The sequence below is a fragment of the Lacerta agilis genome, chromosome 14 (genome assembly GCF_009819535.1).
Source record: "Lacerta agilis isolate rLacAgi1 chromosome 14, rLacAgi1.pri, whole genome shotgun sequence".
Classification (NCBI taxonomy): domain Eukaryota; kingdom Metazoa; phylum Chordata; class Lepidosauria; order Squamata; family Lacertidae; genus Lacerta; species Lacerta agilis.
This window is the reverse complement of record NC_046325.1, coordinates 12,506,843-12,518,634: the sequence shown is the minus strand read 5'-3', so window position 1 is coordinate 12,518,634 and position 11,792 is coordinate 12,506,843. Positions and strand designations below refer to the sequence as shown.

Sequence of the window (11,792 nt, the reverse complement as noted above, 5' to 3'; positions counted from 1 at the left end):
GGCGCTCATCTCGCTCTATAGGCCGAGGGAGCCGGCGTTTGTCCGCAGACAGCTTCCGGGTCATGTGGCCAGCATGACAAAGCCGCTTCTGGTGCACCAGAGCAGCGCACGGAAACGCCGTTTACCTTCCCGCCGGAGCGGTCCCTATTTATCTACTTGCACTTTGACGTGCTTTCGAACTGCTAGGTGGGCAGGAGCTGGGACCGAACAACGGGAGCTCACCCCGTGGCAGGGATTCGAACCGCCGACCTTCTGATCAGCTAGCCCTAGACTCTGTGGTTTAACCCACAGCGCCACCTGGGTCCCTAATAATCAATGTACTGAACTATAAAATAAACAAGACAGTATTGTAGATGATAAAAATAGATTATTATTATTTTTTATGTGCACTGATGATTTGTTTGGCTGGGGGGCTATTTAGGGCTTTAAAGGTCCCTAAGAACTAGACATCACTTTAACATTTCCCTTTTTATTCCTCCTCTCTGTAGTTTGCAAGACCCCAGCATGCTGGTCTCCAAGGTCTCCTGCTCACTGCTGGCTCATCTGGCCATCCTTCTTGGGTTTCTGATGGTGCAGTCGTGTGAAGCCCAGTCCCGACTAGCTTTTGAGTGGAAGCACATTGATTATCCAAAAAGCTACCCAACTTCCCATCCTGACACCTACTGCAAGCGGATGATGCTTCAGAAAGGGTTGACTCGATATGTTTGCAAGGATGTAAATACCTTCATCAACTACTTCCCTGTAAATGTGATACAAGTGTGCAGAGGCAGAGGGATTCCCCATGGTAATGACACTGATAGCACAGACTCCTTCGATATGGTCATCTGCAGATACACAGGTGGCCCGGCTCCTTATGACTGCAGGTACAGCGGCACACCCGCACACTTGCGCATTCGTGTGACCTGCACCGGCAGTTACCCAACACACTATGTGACTCAGATGCACTAGACAATGTGTGATGCAACTCACTCTCCATTTACAGAAGCCAGAAGTCTGAGGATGCGTTGGCTACAATTTTATTTTCTGTCATGCTTTCTCCTCAATGTATCTCTGCAACATGCCCACAATATAAGCTTTTACTGCTTTAAATGTTACTCACTTTCCCAGGAGCAGCTGTGGGAAATACCTTTGGATGATGTTTCTTTACCCCTGTTCCATTAAACCAGGCTTCCTCAACCTCGACCCTCCAGATGTTTTTGGCCTACAACTCCCATGATCCCTAGCTAGCAGGACCAGTGGTCAGGGATGATGGGAATTGTAGTTACAAAACATCTGGAGGGCCAAGGTTGAGGAAGCCTGCATTGAACCTTCCCAGGTTTCCAACTTCTCACTTCTCACTTTGCTAACCAAATATAGTGAAAACACACACATGTATGTATGTATGTTTGTATGTCTGTATGTAATCTGAACCTGTTTTAACCTAGAGAGGAATTGCCCATGCCCCCAGCCTCTGGAAGTGACACAACAATTCAAGAGACTTTGAAAAATGCCAAACTTTTGATGAACAAATTTAAGCAGCATAAAGATATTTATGGTTGGGTTTATGGTCCACAAGTTGAGCAAATCTGGTGCTGCCTGGTTGGGACCTGGGACACCAAATCTCCATTCAGCCATGAAGCTCCCTGGGTGAACTTGAGGCAGTCACTATCTCTCAGTCTAACCTACAGAAACCCACCTGTGAAATTACAGGCTTGCACCATGCCTTCAAGTTGTGTAGCAGGGCATAGAATTATTTGTGCTACTTTGATATCTTGGAGCGGGGAGAGACACAATATATTGTAGATGGGGGGGGGCAGATTGATCGACTAAGATGAGCTTCATACCAGAGACTGGTTTATACAACAGCTTCTAGAGTAGGGGAGGGGGAGGGTGCTGCGTGGTGGTTAGTTTAGAGGGTCAGATAAGGATTGTGAAGACTTCAAATAATCACAGACATCCCCAGGTGAGCTTTACAGGATTGTTCTGAAAATATAAAGGAGGGTGAGGAAACAATCAATGTCACCCTGGGCTCCCTGAAGGAAAATAGGCGAAATAAATGCAATAAATTAATTAAATAAATGTGGGGTGGATATGGATGAAGCCAACCTCCAACTCGATCTAACTTGATGGCACAATTTTACTTCCCCTTTCTATTGTTTTTATGAGAGGACATTGCAGAAACCCACCTGTGAAATTACAGACTTGCGCCATGCCTTCAGTTTCTAAACCTCAACAGAACTTACCTTGCCAAACTGGAGTCCAACGTTATTTCTCAACCAACAGCCAGAATTATAGGGGGCAGTTGTCGGGAAAGCAGTTAAAGGGATTGAGACATAGTCATTCATAAGGGGGCCATTGAAGGGTGGCAGGAGAAGGCTGAGGAAGTATCTCAAAAGTCTTGATTAGAAAGCTGAGCCTTTGCTTTATTTCACATTTGGCAAATAGCACACTTACCCTTGTACCTGTGTGTGTGTGTGGAAGAAGACAACAACATTGACACTCTGGTCCTATGCAGCAAAAGCCACTTTTCCTGAAAAAAGTCAGCATGATATAGAGTGTGGATAGGACTTCATATCCATGCACAGTTGTGAAGCAGACTATGATAGTGGGAGGCATCTAGATCTGGCATCTACTGGCAATCCAAAAACTTCAGCCTGAATTTTGGGAGGGCTTCAGTGAAAGTTCTTCCCTTCTTCCTCCTTTGGGGAGTGGAGGTCTGCCATGCACACCTGCAGCCTCTCTGATGCTGTCAAAGAGCTGTGTGGTGCTCAGGTCAAGGTGACCAGCAGAGAGCCCGCCAGAGTGCTGTTAAGTTTGGCCATTTTACCAAAATGCACCCCCACACCAGAAAATAGCCCAAATGGAATATGGCCATGAAAGTGTGATAACCACGGTCAGTTCATGTGGAGAGAGACAGACCTTGAGGTATTGGGGTCCTGGAGCACATTAGAATTTATAGGTCAGAACTAGCACTTTGAATTGGCCCCAGAAACTAATTGGTAGCCAGATGGCCAGGATTGGTACAATATACTCAGACCACCTTTCAAAGGCAGATCTAGGGGAGGGTGGCCGATTCAAGGAGCTTCTGGTGTGTCACAGCAGATGCCCAAACTAGGAAGAGCAACAAAAGGCAAGAGGCGGGGAACGCCAGATTTTGGCATCACCCAGGACACCACTGAAATTTGAGGTGCCCAAGTCCGCCACTGCCATCTTGTCCCGGTTAGCAACCTGGTAGCCAAATTCTGCACCAGCTGCCATTTCTGAACCATCTTCAAAGGCAGGCCCATGTATAGTGAATTGCAGGAATCTAACCTAGAGGTTACCAGAGCATAGACAACAGAAGTTGTCCTTGATTCAGACTCTGGAGTCTTTTTCAACAGTTGGGTGGCCTTAAGAAGGTTAGCCCACTTCGCTGGGTTGTCATAAACATAAAGTGACACAGCTCTATGTACACTGATGGTTGGGGACCAGGTTATCTGTGGAATAGACTGCACACATAGGATCAGCATATGAGCTCTTTTTCTGGCCTTCCAGTAAAAGTTGCTATCGGGAACAAAGCCTTTTCAGCACTTTTAGAGCTCCCTCCCCAGGTAAATATGTATGGCCCTATCAAAACTAGTTTTTAAAGAAAACTCTGCAGACTTCTTATTGTTGTTCCAGTCTCAGTTATTGTGCTATCCTTGAAGAATTTTAGCTGCTTCTGCTTGTAAATTATTATAATTGCATTGATAGCTTACTTGCCATTGTTTTTAGCCAGTGGCGTAGTGAGGGTGGGGCGTAGGGGGCGGGGCGCCCCGGGTTCCAGGGGAGGGGGGCCAGCCCCATCCTGCCCTGCCCTGCCGGCAGGCCCTGAGCAAGCCGCGGAGCGAGGCAGCCTTGCCCCACAGCCTGCTCGCAAACCTGCTTGGCGGCCTGCAAGTAAGCCATGGAGCGAGGCTGCTCCGCCCCGTGACCCATCTGGGGCCCGTCCGCCGGCGACGCTATGCCATGGCATGCATGTGTTGGGCCCTGGGCGGAGGCGAGAGGCGGGCCAGTGAGGCGTCACACTTGTCACTGGCATGACACCCCTTTTAGCTAGCCCACCCTTCGCCTCCACCCGGGCCAGGGCCGAACAAAATCCTGAAGAAGAAAAAAGGAAAGGAAAGCAGCCACCAGCCGAGCGAGCAAGCGGCTGCTTTCCTTTCCTTTCCTTTCCTTTTTTTTTTAAGGAAGGGAGAAGGGCCGAGGAGCAGACTGCACTCCATAGCGCATGCGTCGTGACATCACACAATCACCTCAACATTTTGAAGGAGAGAGAAAGAAGGAAAGAAAGAAAGAAAGAAAGAAAGAAAGAAAGAAAGAAAGAAAGAAAGAAAGAACTCTAACACTTTATTCCTCATTCCACTGTATTTCTCATTTACGGGAAGCTTCGGAAACATGCAGCCAATGGTGCAATTTTCAGATGAAAGCCCTCTGTCCTCCTTTTGCCATCTGTATGTTGCAAGTGCTTGAATTCCCCCCCCCTCTTTTACCCTCATCCTGGCCTAACTGAAACCTATATAATAATTCAGACAGCAGCTTGAGAGATACACTTGCTTCCACAGAAAGTGACATCCATTACCTTGAGACTTTTCTGAAGGTGGGTAAGTTGGAAGTGGAAATTCGCAAACTTCTGCCTGCTGTTTTACCCTTTAAGGAAACTGCACTTTGACATCCTCATGTTTAAGGAAGCTTTCTCTTCTTTCTTCAGTGGGTAGAGTAGAAAGGATTTCTTCTCCCTAAGATATTCTCTTTCTTTCTCTCTCTCCTTTCTGAATTGCCTTTTGTATGGACCTCAAGCCTACCATAAAAGAAACCAGAAATAATTTTTAAAACATCCCAGAAAACAAGGAAGCATATTTACTAATGGGCATCTTCTGTTGGGGCTCCTGACAGTATTGCCAAGTTTATGACACCTGGCATCTTTATTGTGTGTGATCTGTTCTTTGGAAGGACTGTGGCCCAGTGGCAGACCACATGCTGTGCATGCAAAAGGTCTCAGGTTCAATCACTGGCATTTTCATCTGGGGCTGGGGAAAGACTCCTGCCTGGACCTCTGGAGAGCCACTGCCAATCGCTGGAAAGGATACTGACCCAAATGGACAAATAGGCTGCCTCGTTATAAAGCTGCTCCCTAATGCAATGTCTTCGGGTGGCTGCCAGCACTGTGCTTGGCTTTTCTGAGAATTGCATCTTTAATATTTTCTAGCTGTGAAGTCCACCCACCTTAAATGAGTTGCAGAGCACAGCGACAGTTGTGGCGCATGTCTTGGGGTGAAGCCACCCACCTGGCGCTAGTACCAATGCAGCTTTCCTGGGCAGGGCTGGGAAAGGGCAGGGGCACAGCTTGATTCATGCAAGTGCCTCAGCAGGAATACCAGATTGATCCTGCCAGGGCAACCACCTGGCCAAAACCACCTGCTGCCACCCTGCCCTGCTCTGATCCCTTTCAGGCGATGCAGGTGCCAGGAGGAAGGCTCCACCCCATCACACGTGCTGTTGGTACTGCGCACTGAGCTGGTAGCCCTGTCTCTGGCTTATAACAAAGCTTGCGTGGCAAGGTCCCAAACCCTCCCGGGTAGTGTTTTAGGTTAATGGGCGAAAAAGGCCACAACTTTATTCGTTACAGAATGTGAGTGGTATTAGCTTAGGCTTTGGAAACCACACGACTATACTGTATCTGACTCCTGCCCATCCTCAGGAAGTGTTGAAAGGGTTAACCACCAGTAGGGGGAGCCCTGCTGATGCACATCAACTAGGAACTCCCCCAGGGTCACTGCTAGGGGTCATGCCATGGCCCTAGCTCTCCGTTTGGGGCTTTGGACAGAGACCACACCCCTCGGATTCCTTTAATGGAATACCCTTGAATTAGGAAAGGTAGGTGATGGCCAGTACCTTCCCTCACCATCAACATAATACTCCTAATCTTGCAAAGTTGTGACGATTTGCTACGAGGTATTTGGAAAAAAACCAAATGGCCGGTGCCAGTTTGCCAAGAGGGAATAAAAAAATCCTACTAGGCCCCTTGGACAACTGAGGTGAACAACCGAGGTCCATAGCAAGGTCAAGAAATAAAGAACCTAACCTAAGAGAGGGAAGGAGGGAGGAAGGGAGTGATGGAGAGAGAACCAACCGAGTAGGGAGAAAACAGGGGTGAGTCCTCGGCCGTGGGCAGTTTAAATAGCCCCCGCCCCGCCCCCGGACTGTCCGGATTGGGCGGCCTAAGGATGACGTGGCCAAGGACCATCCAATGGCGCAGGGACTATCTCGCCCTGTGTGTTTGGGGAGGGCTTGTTCCCAGCCCACAACATCATCTCCCCAGGAATGGGAAATGGCTTTATAAGACAAATGTCCAGGGTTTCACATGACAGTCCGTTCCTACACACACACACACAGAGAGAGAGAGAGAGAACCAGAGCGGGGGGGGGGGATGAAAATGGAAGAATTACATTTGGGTTGGCGGATAGAGGATAATGTTTGTTTATAGAAAGCAGCTTTGTAGTGGTTGAAGTGAATATTGTTTATATACAGTGGTCAGATGAAGAATCAGAAGTTCTTCAATTTCTGAACTATCCCCTCCCTCCCTCTCTTTTTTACTCCCTTGTCTATTATTTCTTCTTCTTCTTGTTCTTCTTGTTCTTCTTCTTCTTCTTCTTCTTCTTCTTCTTCTTCTTCTTCTTCTCCTCCTCCTCCTCCTCCTCCTCCTCCTCCTTCTCCTTCTCCTCTCCCTCCCCCCCTCTCTCCCCTGCTTTTCTTTTTCTCTGTTCTTATTGTATTTAGATCAATGTTTTAGTTTGGACAAAAAGAGAGATATTTGATATTTCTCTTTATAAATCCAAATAAAATGTATAGGAAGGAAGGAAGGAAGGATTATGACAAGAGAAAATCTAGGTCTGAAATCTTCGTCTCTTAGAGTTTACTGTGTGGAAGGCAGTGTGTGTGTGTGTGTGTGTGTGTGTGTGTGTGTGTGTGTGTGTCTGAAAAACCATTCAGTGTGTCCTCACCTGCAATTAAGAACCCAGAAACAGGTTTATTACTTCAACGAGAATTAGGCTTTGAAATATATACTGTATACACACACACACACACACACACACACACACACACATGTTTCAGGGGTGAAGAAGAAATTGACCCTGAAGAAAAAGGAGAGTGAATTTATCTAAAATTTGAGCCAATTTCTTTGTCAGATGAGGGAGGCTGTGGGTTTTACTTTTACTGTTCATTCTGTATGTGGTGGTTTTTTGTGTTTTTTTGTTTGTTTGTTTTGCTGCTGCAGCAGCAGCAGTGAAGATCTCCACAGTCTCCAAACCATCTTATTGGGAGAAAGAGAATGACCTTTTGAATGATACCACATCCCTATGTAGTGTTGTGCCCAGGATCTTTCAGTGCCTCTCAGGAACATTGCCAGGAGATTGGAGAAAACAGTAGTTCCTATGAATGACAGTGAAAAGAAAAGGAAACAAAATGGGAGAAGGGATCCTTAACCAGAACCTTCTACTAAACCAAGCCAAATAACCCCTAAAATGCTGGGCAATCTGGGGGAGTCTTAACCTCATCAGTGGTGTAGCAAATGAGGGGCGTAGGGGGCGGGGCGCCCCGGGTTCCACGGGAGGGGGGGTGACACTCCCTGGCCCCTACTGCCACTCCCCGCTGCCCAGCACTCCATCTGTGCTGCTCCACGGACGGCCAGGGCAGCCCCACGAGCCGCTGCTCATCCGGTGGCTCCCACGGTCGCCGCGGGAGCAGCAACACCAGGTGGGATGCACTGCATGTGCCAGGAGGTTCCAGGCATGCGCAGTGCATCCAAATTGGCGCCGCTGCTCCTGCGATGACCGAGTGAACCGCTGAGTGAGCGGCGGCTCGTGGGGCTGCCTGCCTATAAAGCAGCACAGACGGGGCAGCCCACAAGCCACCACCTACCTGGCAGCCCACCTGGTCGCTGCAGGGGCAGCAGCGCCAGGGCCGGATGCACTGCGCATGCCTGGAAATTCCGGGCATGCGCAGTGCATCCGAGTCTGCGCTGCTGCTCCGGAGGCAACCGGGCAACCCGCCAAGTGGGCGGTGGGGCGTGGGGCTGCCCCGGCTGCCCCACGCCCCGCTGCCCGCTCGGCGGGTCGCCCGGTCGCCGCAGGACATACTGAAATTAATAAATTTAAGTTAGTCATACTCAATAGTTTCATTGGGTCTACACTGAGCAGGTCAACTGCTGAATACCACCCTTTATTTGGCTAACATATAATGGCCAGTCTGCTGAATTTGCACTTTTTAAAAGAATATGTGAATTGAAACACAGCTACCCCTTTGAAATTTATACTTCTCTGTATTTTGCAATGCATTTCTCCAGCCAGAAATGCTTATATTACACAAATGCTTATATTAGGGCGAAGTGTGCATATAAAGGCATATATTCATGCGTTATATTAGAGAAAAGTGTTTTGAAAGAAATGTGCATTTTAGGCAAAACTGCAGACAAAAAAATGTGTATATTAGGAGAAATTGGAGCTAAAATGTTGCTGAATGTTCTTGAGGAATTTCTAAATAAATAAATAAATTGCAAACAACTGTGGAAATGTGGAGAATGGAAATTAAAGAGGGGGGGGTGAGAAACAGCCCAATCAGTGCCTCTTATTTTATTCTATAAGAAATTTGCTCCTTGCTTTAAAATATCCTCCCCTTCTTCCTTCCGTTCTATAGATTCAGAAGCCCCAACATGATCACCACCAAAGGTTCTTGCTGGCTGCTGCTGCGTTTGGCCGTCCTCCTCGTGGTTGTGCTGGTGCAGTCCAGCGAAGGAGCAAGCTACCGGGATTTTGAGCACAGACACATTGATTTTCCGAAAACCGGAGCAAACAACCCCAATGCCTACTGCAACCTGATGATGGCTCGGAGAGGACTGACCAGGCCGGCCTGCAAACCCACCAACACCTTCATCAACGGCAGCCCTCGTTCCGTCCAGGGAATCTGTGGCAGTGGGGGAACTCACTACCGGGGCAATTTGTATACCAGCAAGAGCCGCTACCGTGTGGTCGTCTGCCGCAACACAGGGAGATTCCCCAACTGTAATTATCGTGGCAGGGCACAGTCCAAGAAAGTCCGTGTGGGCTGCAGAAACAGACTGCCTGTTCACCTTGACAGACTGGTGTGATGCAACCCACCGTTCATTCACAGGAAGCAGAAGTCTGAGGACGTTCTGGCAACCGTTGAATTTCCCTTTGCTTGCTGCTTTCTCTGCCGCTTTACTTTGAGGGCATATCCACACTGCAGGCTTAAAGTGGATTAGCAATAGTTCCTTCCTACCAGGGGCCCTGCGAAATGTAGACCTGAGAGGAGGGGGCAGGGGTCACTAATAAATCTTTACAGATGTCACTTCTTTGCTCATTTGGTTCTTCTTCTTTGCTTTCTGCTTTTCCTGCAATGTACCTCCACAGTGCAGGTTTAAACCTGATTTAGCAATAGTTCCTTCACCCAGGGGCCCCTGGGAACTGTAGGCCTGAGAAGCGGAACTAGGGGAATTAAACTATTCCTTACTCAGCCAGATCTATTTCTATGTGCAGGGTTTGGCCAAAGGTGGAAAGATGCCAAAAGAGGACAGGCACAACTTTGGCACTTTTAGTGGTTGGGTACTAAAAAGAATAATCACGGAAGGTGTGGCTCATCACGAAAGCTAGATCTGCTCAAATTCCCTCATCTACACAACTGTTCAAGTTGTAGGGCACCTGCCCTCTTTTGCCTCTGGTAACCCTGCTCATATCCCTTCTTCATCTCCTCCAGCATCCCTTCCTCAGCACCCTCACCTGAGAAACATAATGCATTTCAAAGGAGTCAATTTGTGCACTGAGAAACTGAAACTGGGGTGGAGAATCTGTGGCCCTCTAGTGGCCATTAACTCACATCAGCCCAAGCTAGTATGATTAATGGTTATGGATTATGGGAGTTGTGATCCTGCAATACCCAGAGGGCCACAAAGCTCCCCAACTGCATTAAAACTCTGCTTCACCCAGGCATGCATATTGATTGATTTCTGTATACATTGTCACTCCCTAGCAGTGACTGGGAGCTGAAAGCATGACCTTCTCCTTCCATACAGATACACTAGAGTATAAAAATTGGCAGAAGGGTCCCTTGTGGTAGCTCCATCGCCCTTGGGAGTGTTGCCTGAGAGAAGACATTCTCTGTGACAGTCCCTAAGGTGTTAAATTCCCCTTTCCACACAGGGATGTTTCTGAAAGCTATATCACACAGCATTCATCCTATGATGAAGACTCATCTCTTTGCCATGATTTTCGACACATGGGATATATGTTTTTAGGATTGTAAATTGTTTCAAATGGTTTTAATCCTTTATTGTTACATTGTGGGTAATATATTGGGACAATATAATGAATGGCAGGCAAGAAATCTATATTCAGTGTTAATAAATAGCACTTTCTCCTGCCTCCTCCAATCTTAGCAAATATGTATAAACTTGTAGAGGTTTTGTCTTTCATAAGCACCCTTGTTTTAGCATGCAATAAAATGAATTTTTGCAAATGCAAATACTGAAATATACTTTCTTAATGTACTTTCGATTCATCCTTATTTCCCCCCGCACAGTTTTGATCTTTATTTCTCTTCCATCTATCTTCAATATGGTTTAATATTATTTTCAATTACAAGTATCACTCACTCTAGTTCTGCTAATATGGCCTTGTTATTACGATATATTCTTATGTATTCTTTAAGTAATTTCCATTCTCCAAAGCTTTTCTGTTTCATTTCTCCTCTAACTCCTTCCGTCAGTTTCGCCAGCTGTAAATAGTCTAACAATAAGCACCTGCCATTCAGTAATTGTCGGTACTGATTCATTCTACCTCTTTCCATCCATTCATCTTAGTACAGATGGGACACAACTGGCCTTCCAGATATTGCAGGACTACAGCTCCCACCATCTTTGGCCATTGGTCATTCTGGCTGAGGCTGATGGGAGTTGGAGTCCAACAACGTCCAAAGAGCAGCAAGTTAGGAGAAGACTGCCTCAGAGGAAAAGTGATGCAAACTTGGCAGATGGCTCGATTGCAGTCTCCTTGCTCCCAGGAAGCAGTTCCCCCTGAGGCTGACAAGCCAACGAAGCCAAACTGCGTTGGAATTTCCTATTCCTATTTGGGAGTTGCATCCAATCATTCCAAGGATGTTCAAAACAATTAGTCATGGCCCTTGGGCACTGTTGCTATTGAAAAAATCCGATTCTCTCCCTGCCAACCACCCACACTTTATGAGAACATTGGACAAGCTAGCAGCACATCACTCAGTGAAGAATATTTGAACGAATGTGCTGCAAATTCCTCAAATTCACATCAAAGGTTTCAGAATTCCTGAATGACAGGGAGAAAGCGAGAAACCAAGAGGGATTTTGAAAAAAAAATCCAGGGTTTAATAAGAGACAGGGCCCATCCCATTAAAAAACAACAACACAGGAAGTTGCCTTAGGCTGAGTCAGACCATTGGTCTATCTAACTTAGTATTGTCTACACTAAGTGGAAGTCATTCTCAAGGGTTTCTGACAAAGGTTTCTCCCATCCATATCTGGAGATGCCAGCGATTGAACCTGGAGTAGCACTGAGGTCCAGCCTTTCCTAATAATAATAATAATAATAATAATAATAATAATAATAATAATAATTTTATTTATACCCCGCCCTTCCCAGCCAGAAAACCGGGCTCAGGGCGGCTAACATCAATTAAAATCACAGCAAAAAAAACATAAAAACGATCAATTTAAAATAACAGATTAAAATACAAATTTAAAAATTCAA

At 46.7% G+C, this 11,792-nt stretch overlaps 1 protein-coding gene across 1 annotated transcript; it reads left to right on the top strand.

Moving 5' to 3' along the window:
* Window positions 1-4,578: 4,578 nt before the first annotated feature.
* LOC117058553 (ribonuclease pancreatic-like) lies at window positions 4,579-9,741 on the top strand. The gene is made up of 2 exons (XM_033169784.1): window positions 4,579-4,597; window positions 8,695-9,741. The coding sequence occupies exon 2, from the start codon at window positions 8,711-8,713 to the stop codon at window positions 9,143-9,145; it is 435 nt and encodes a 144-aa protein (XP_033025675.1). The 5' UTR covers window positions 4,579-4,597; window positions 8,695-8,710; the 3' UTR covers window positions 9,146-9,741.
* The last annotated feature ends 2,051 nt before the right edge of the window (window positions 9,742-11,792 follow it).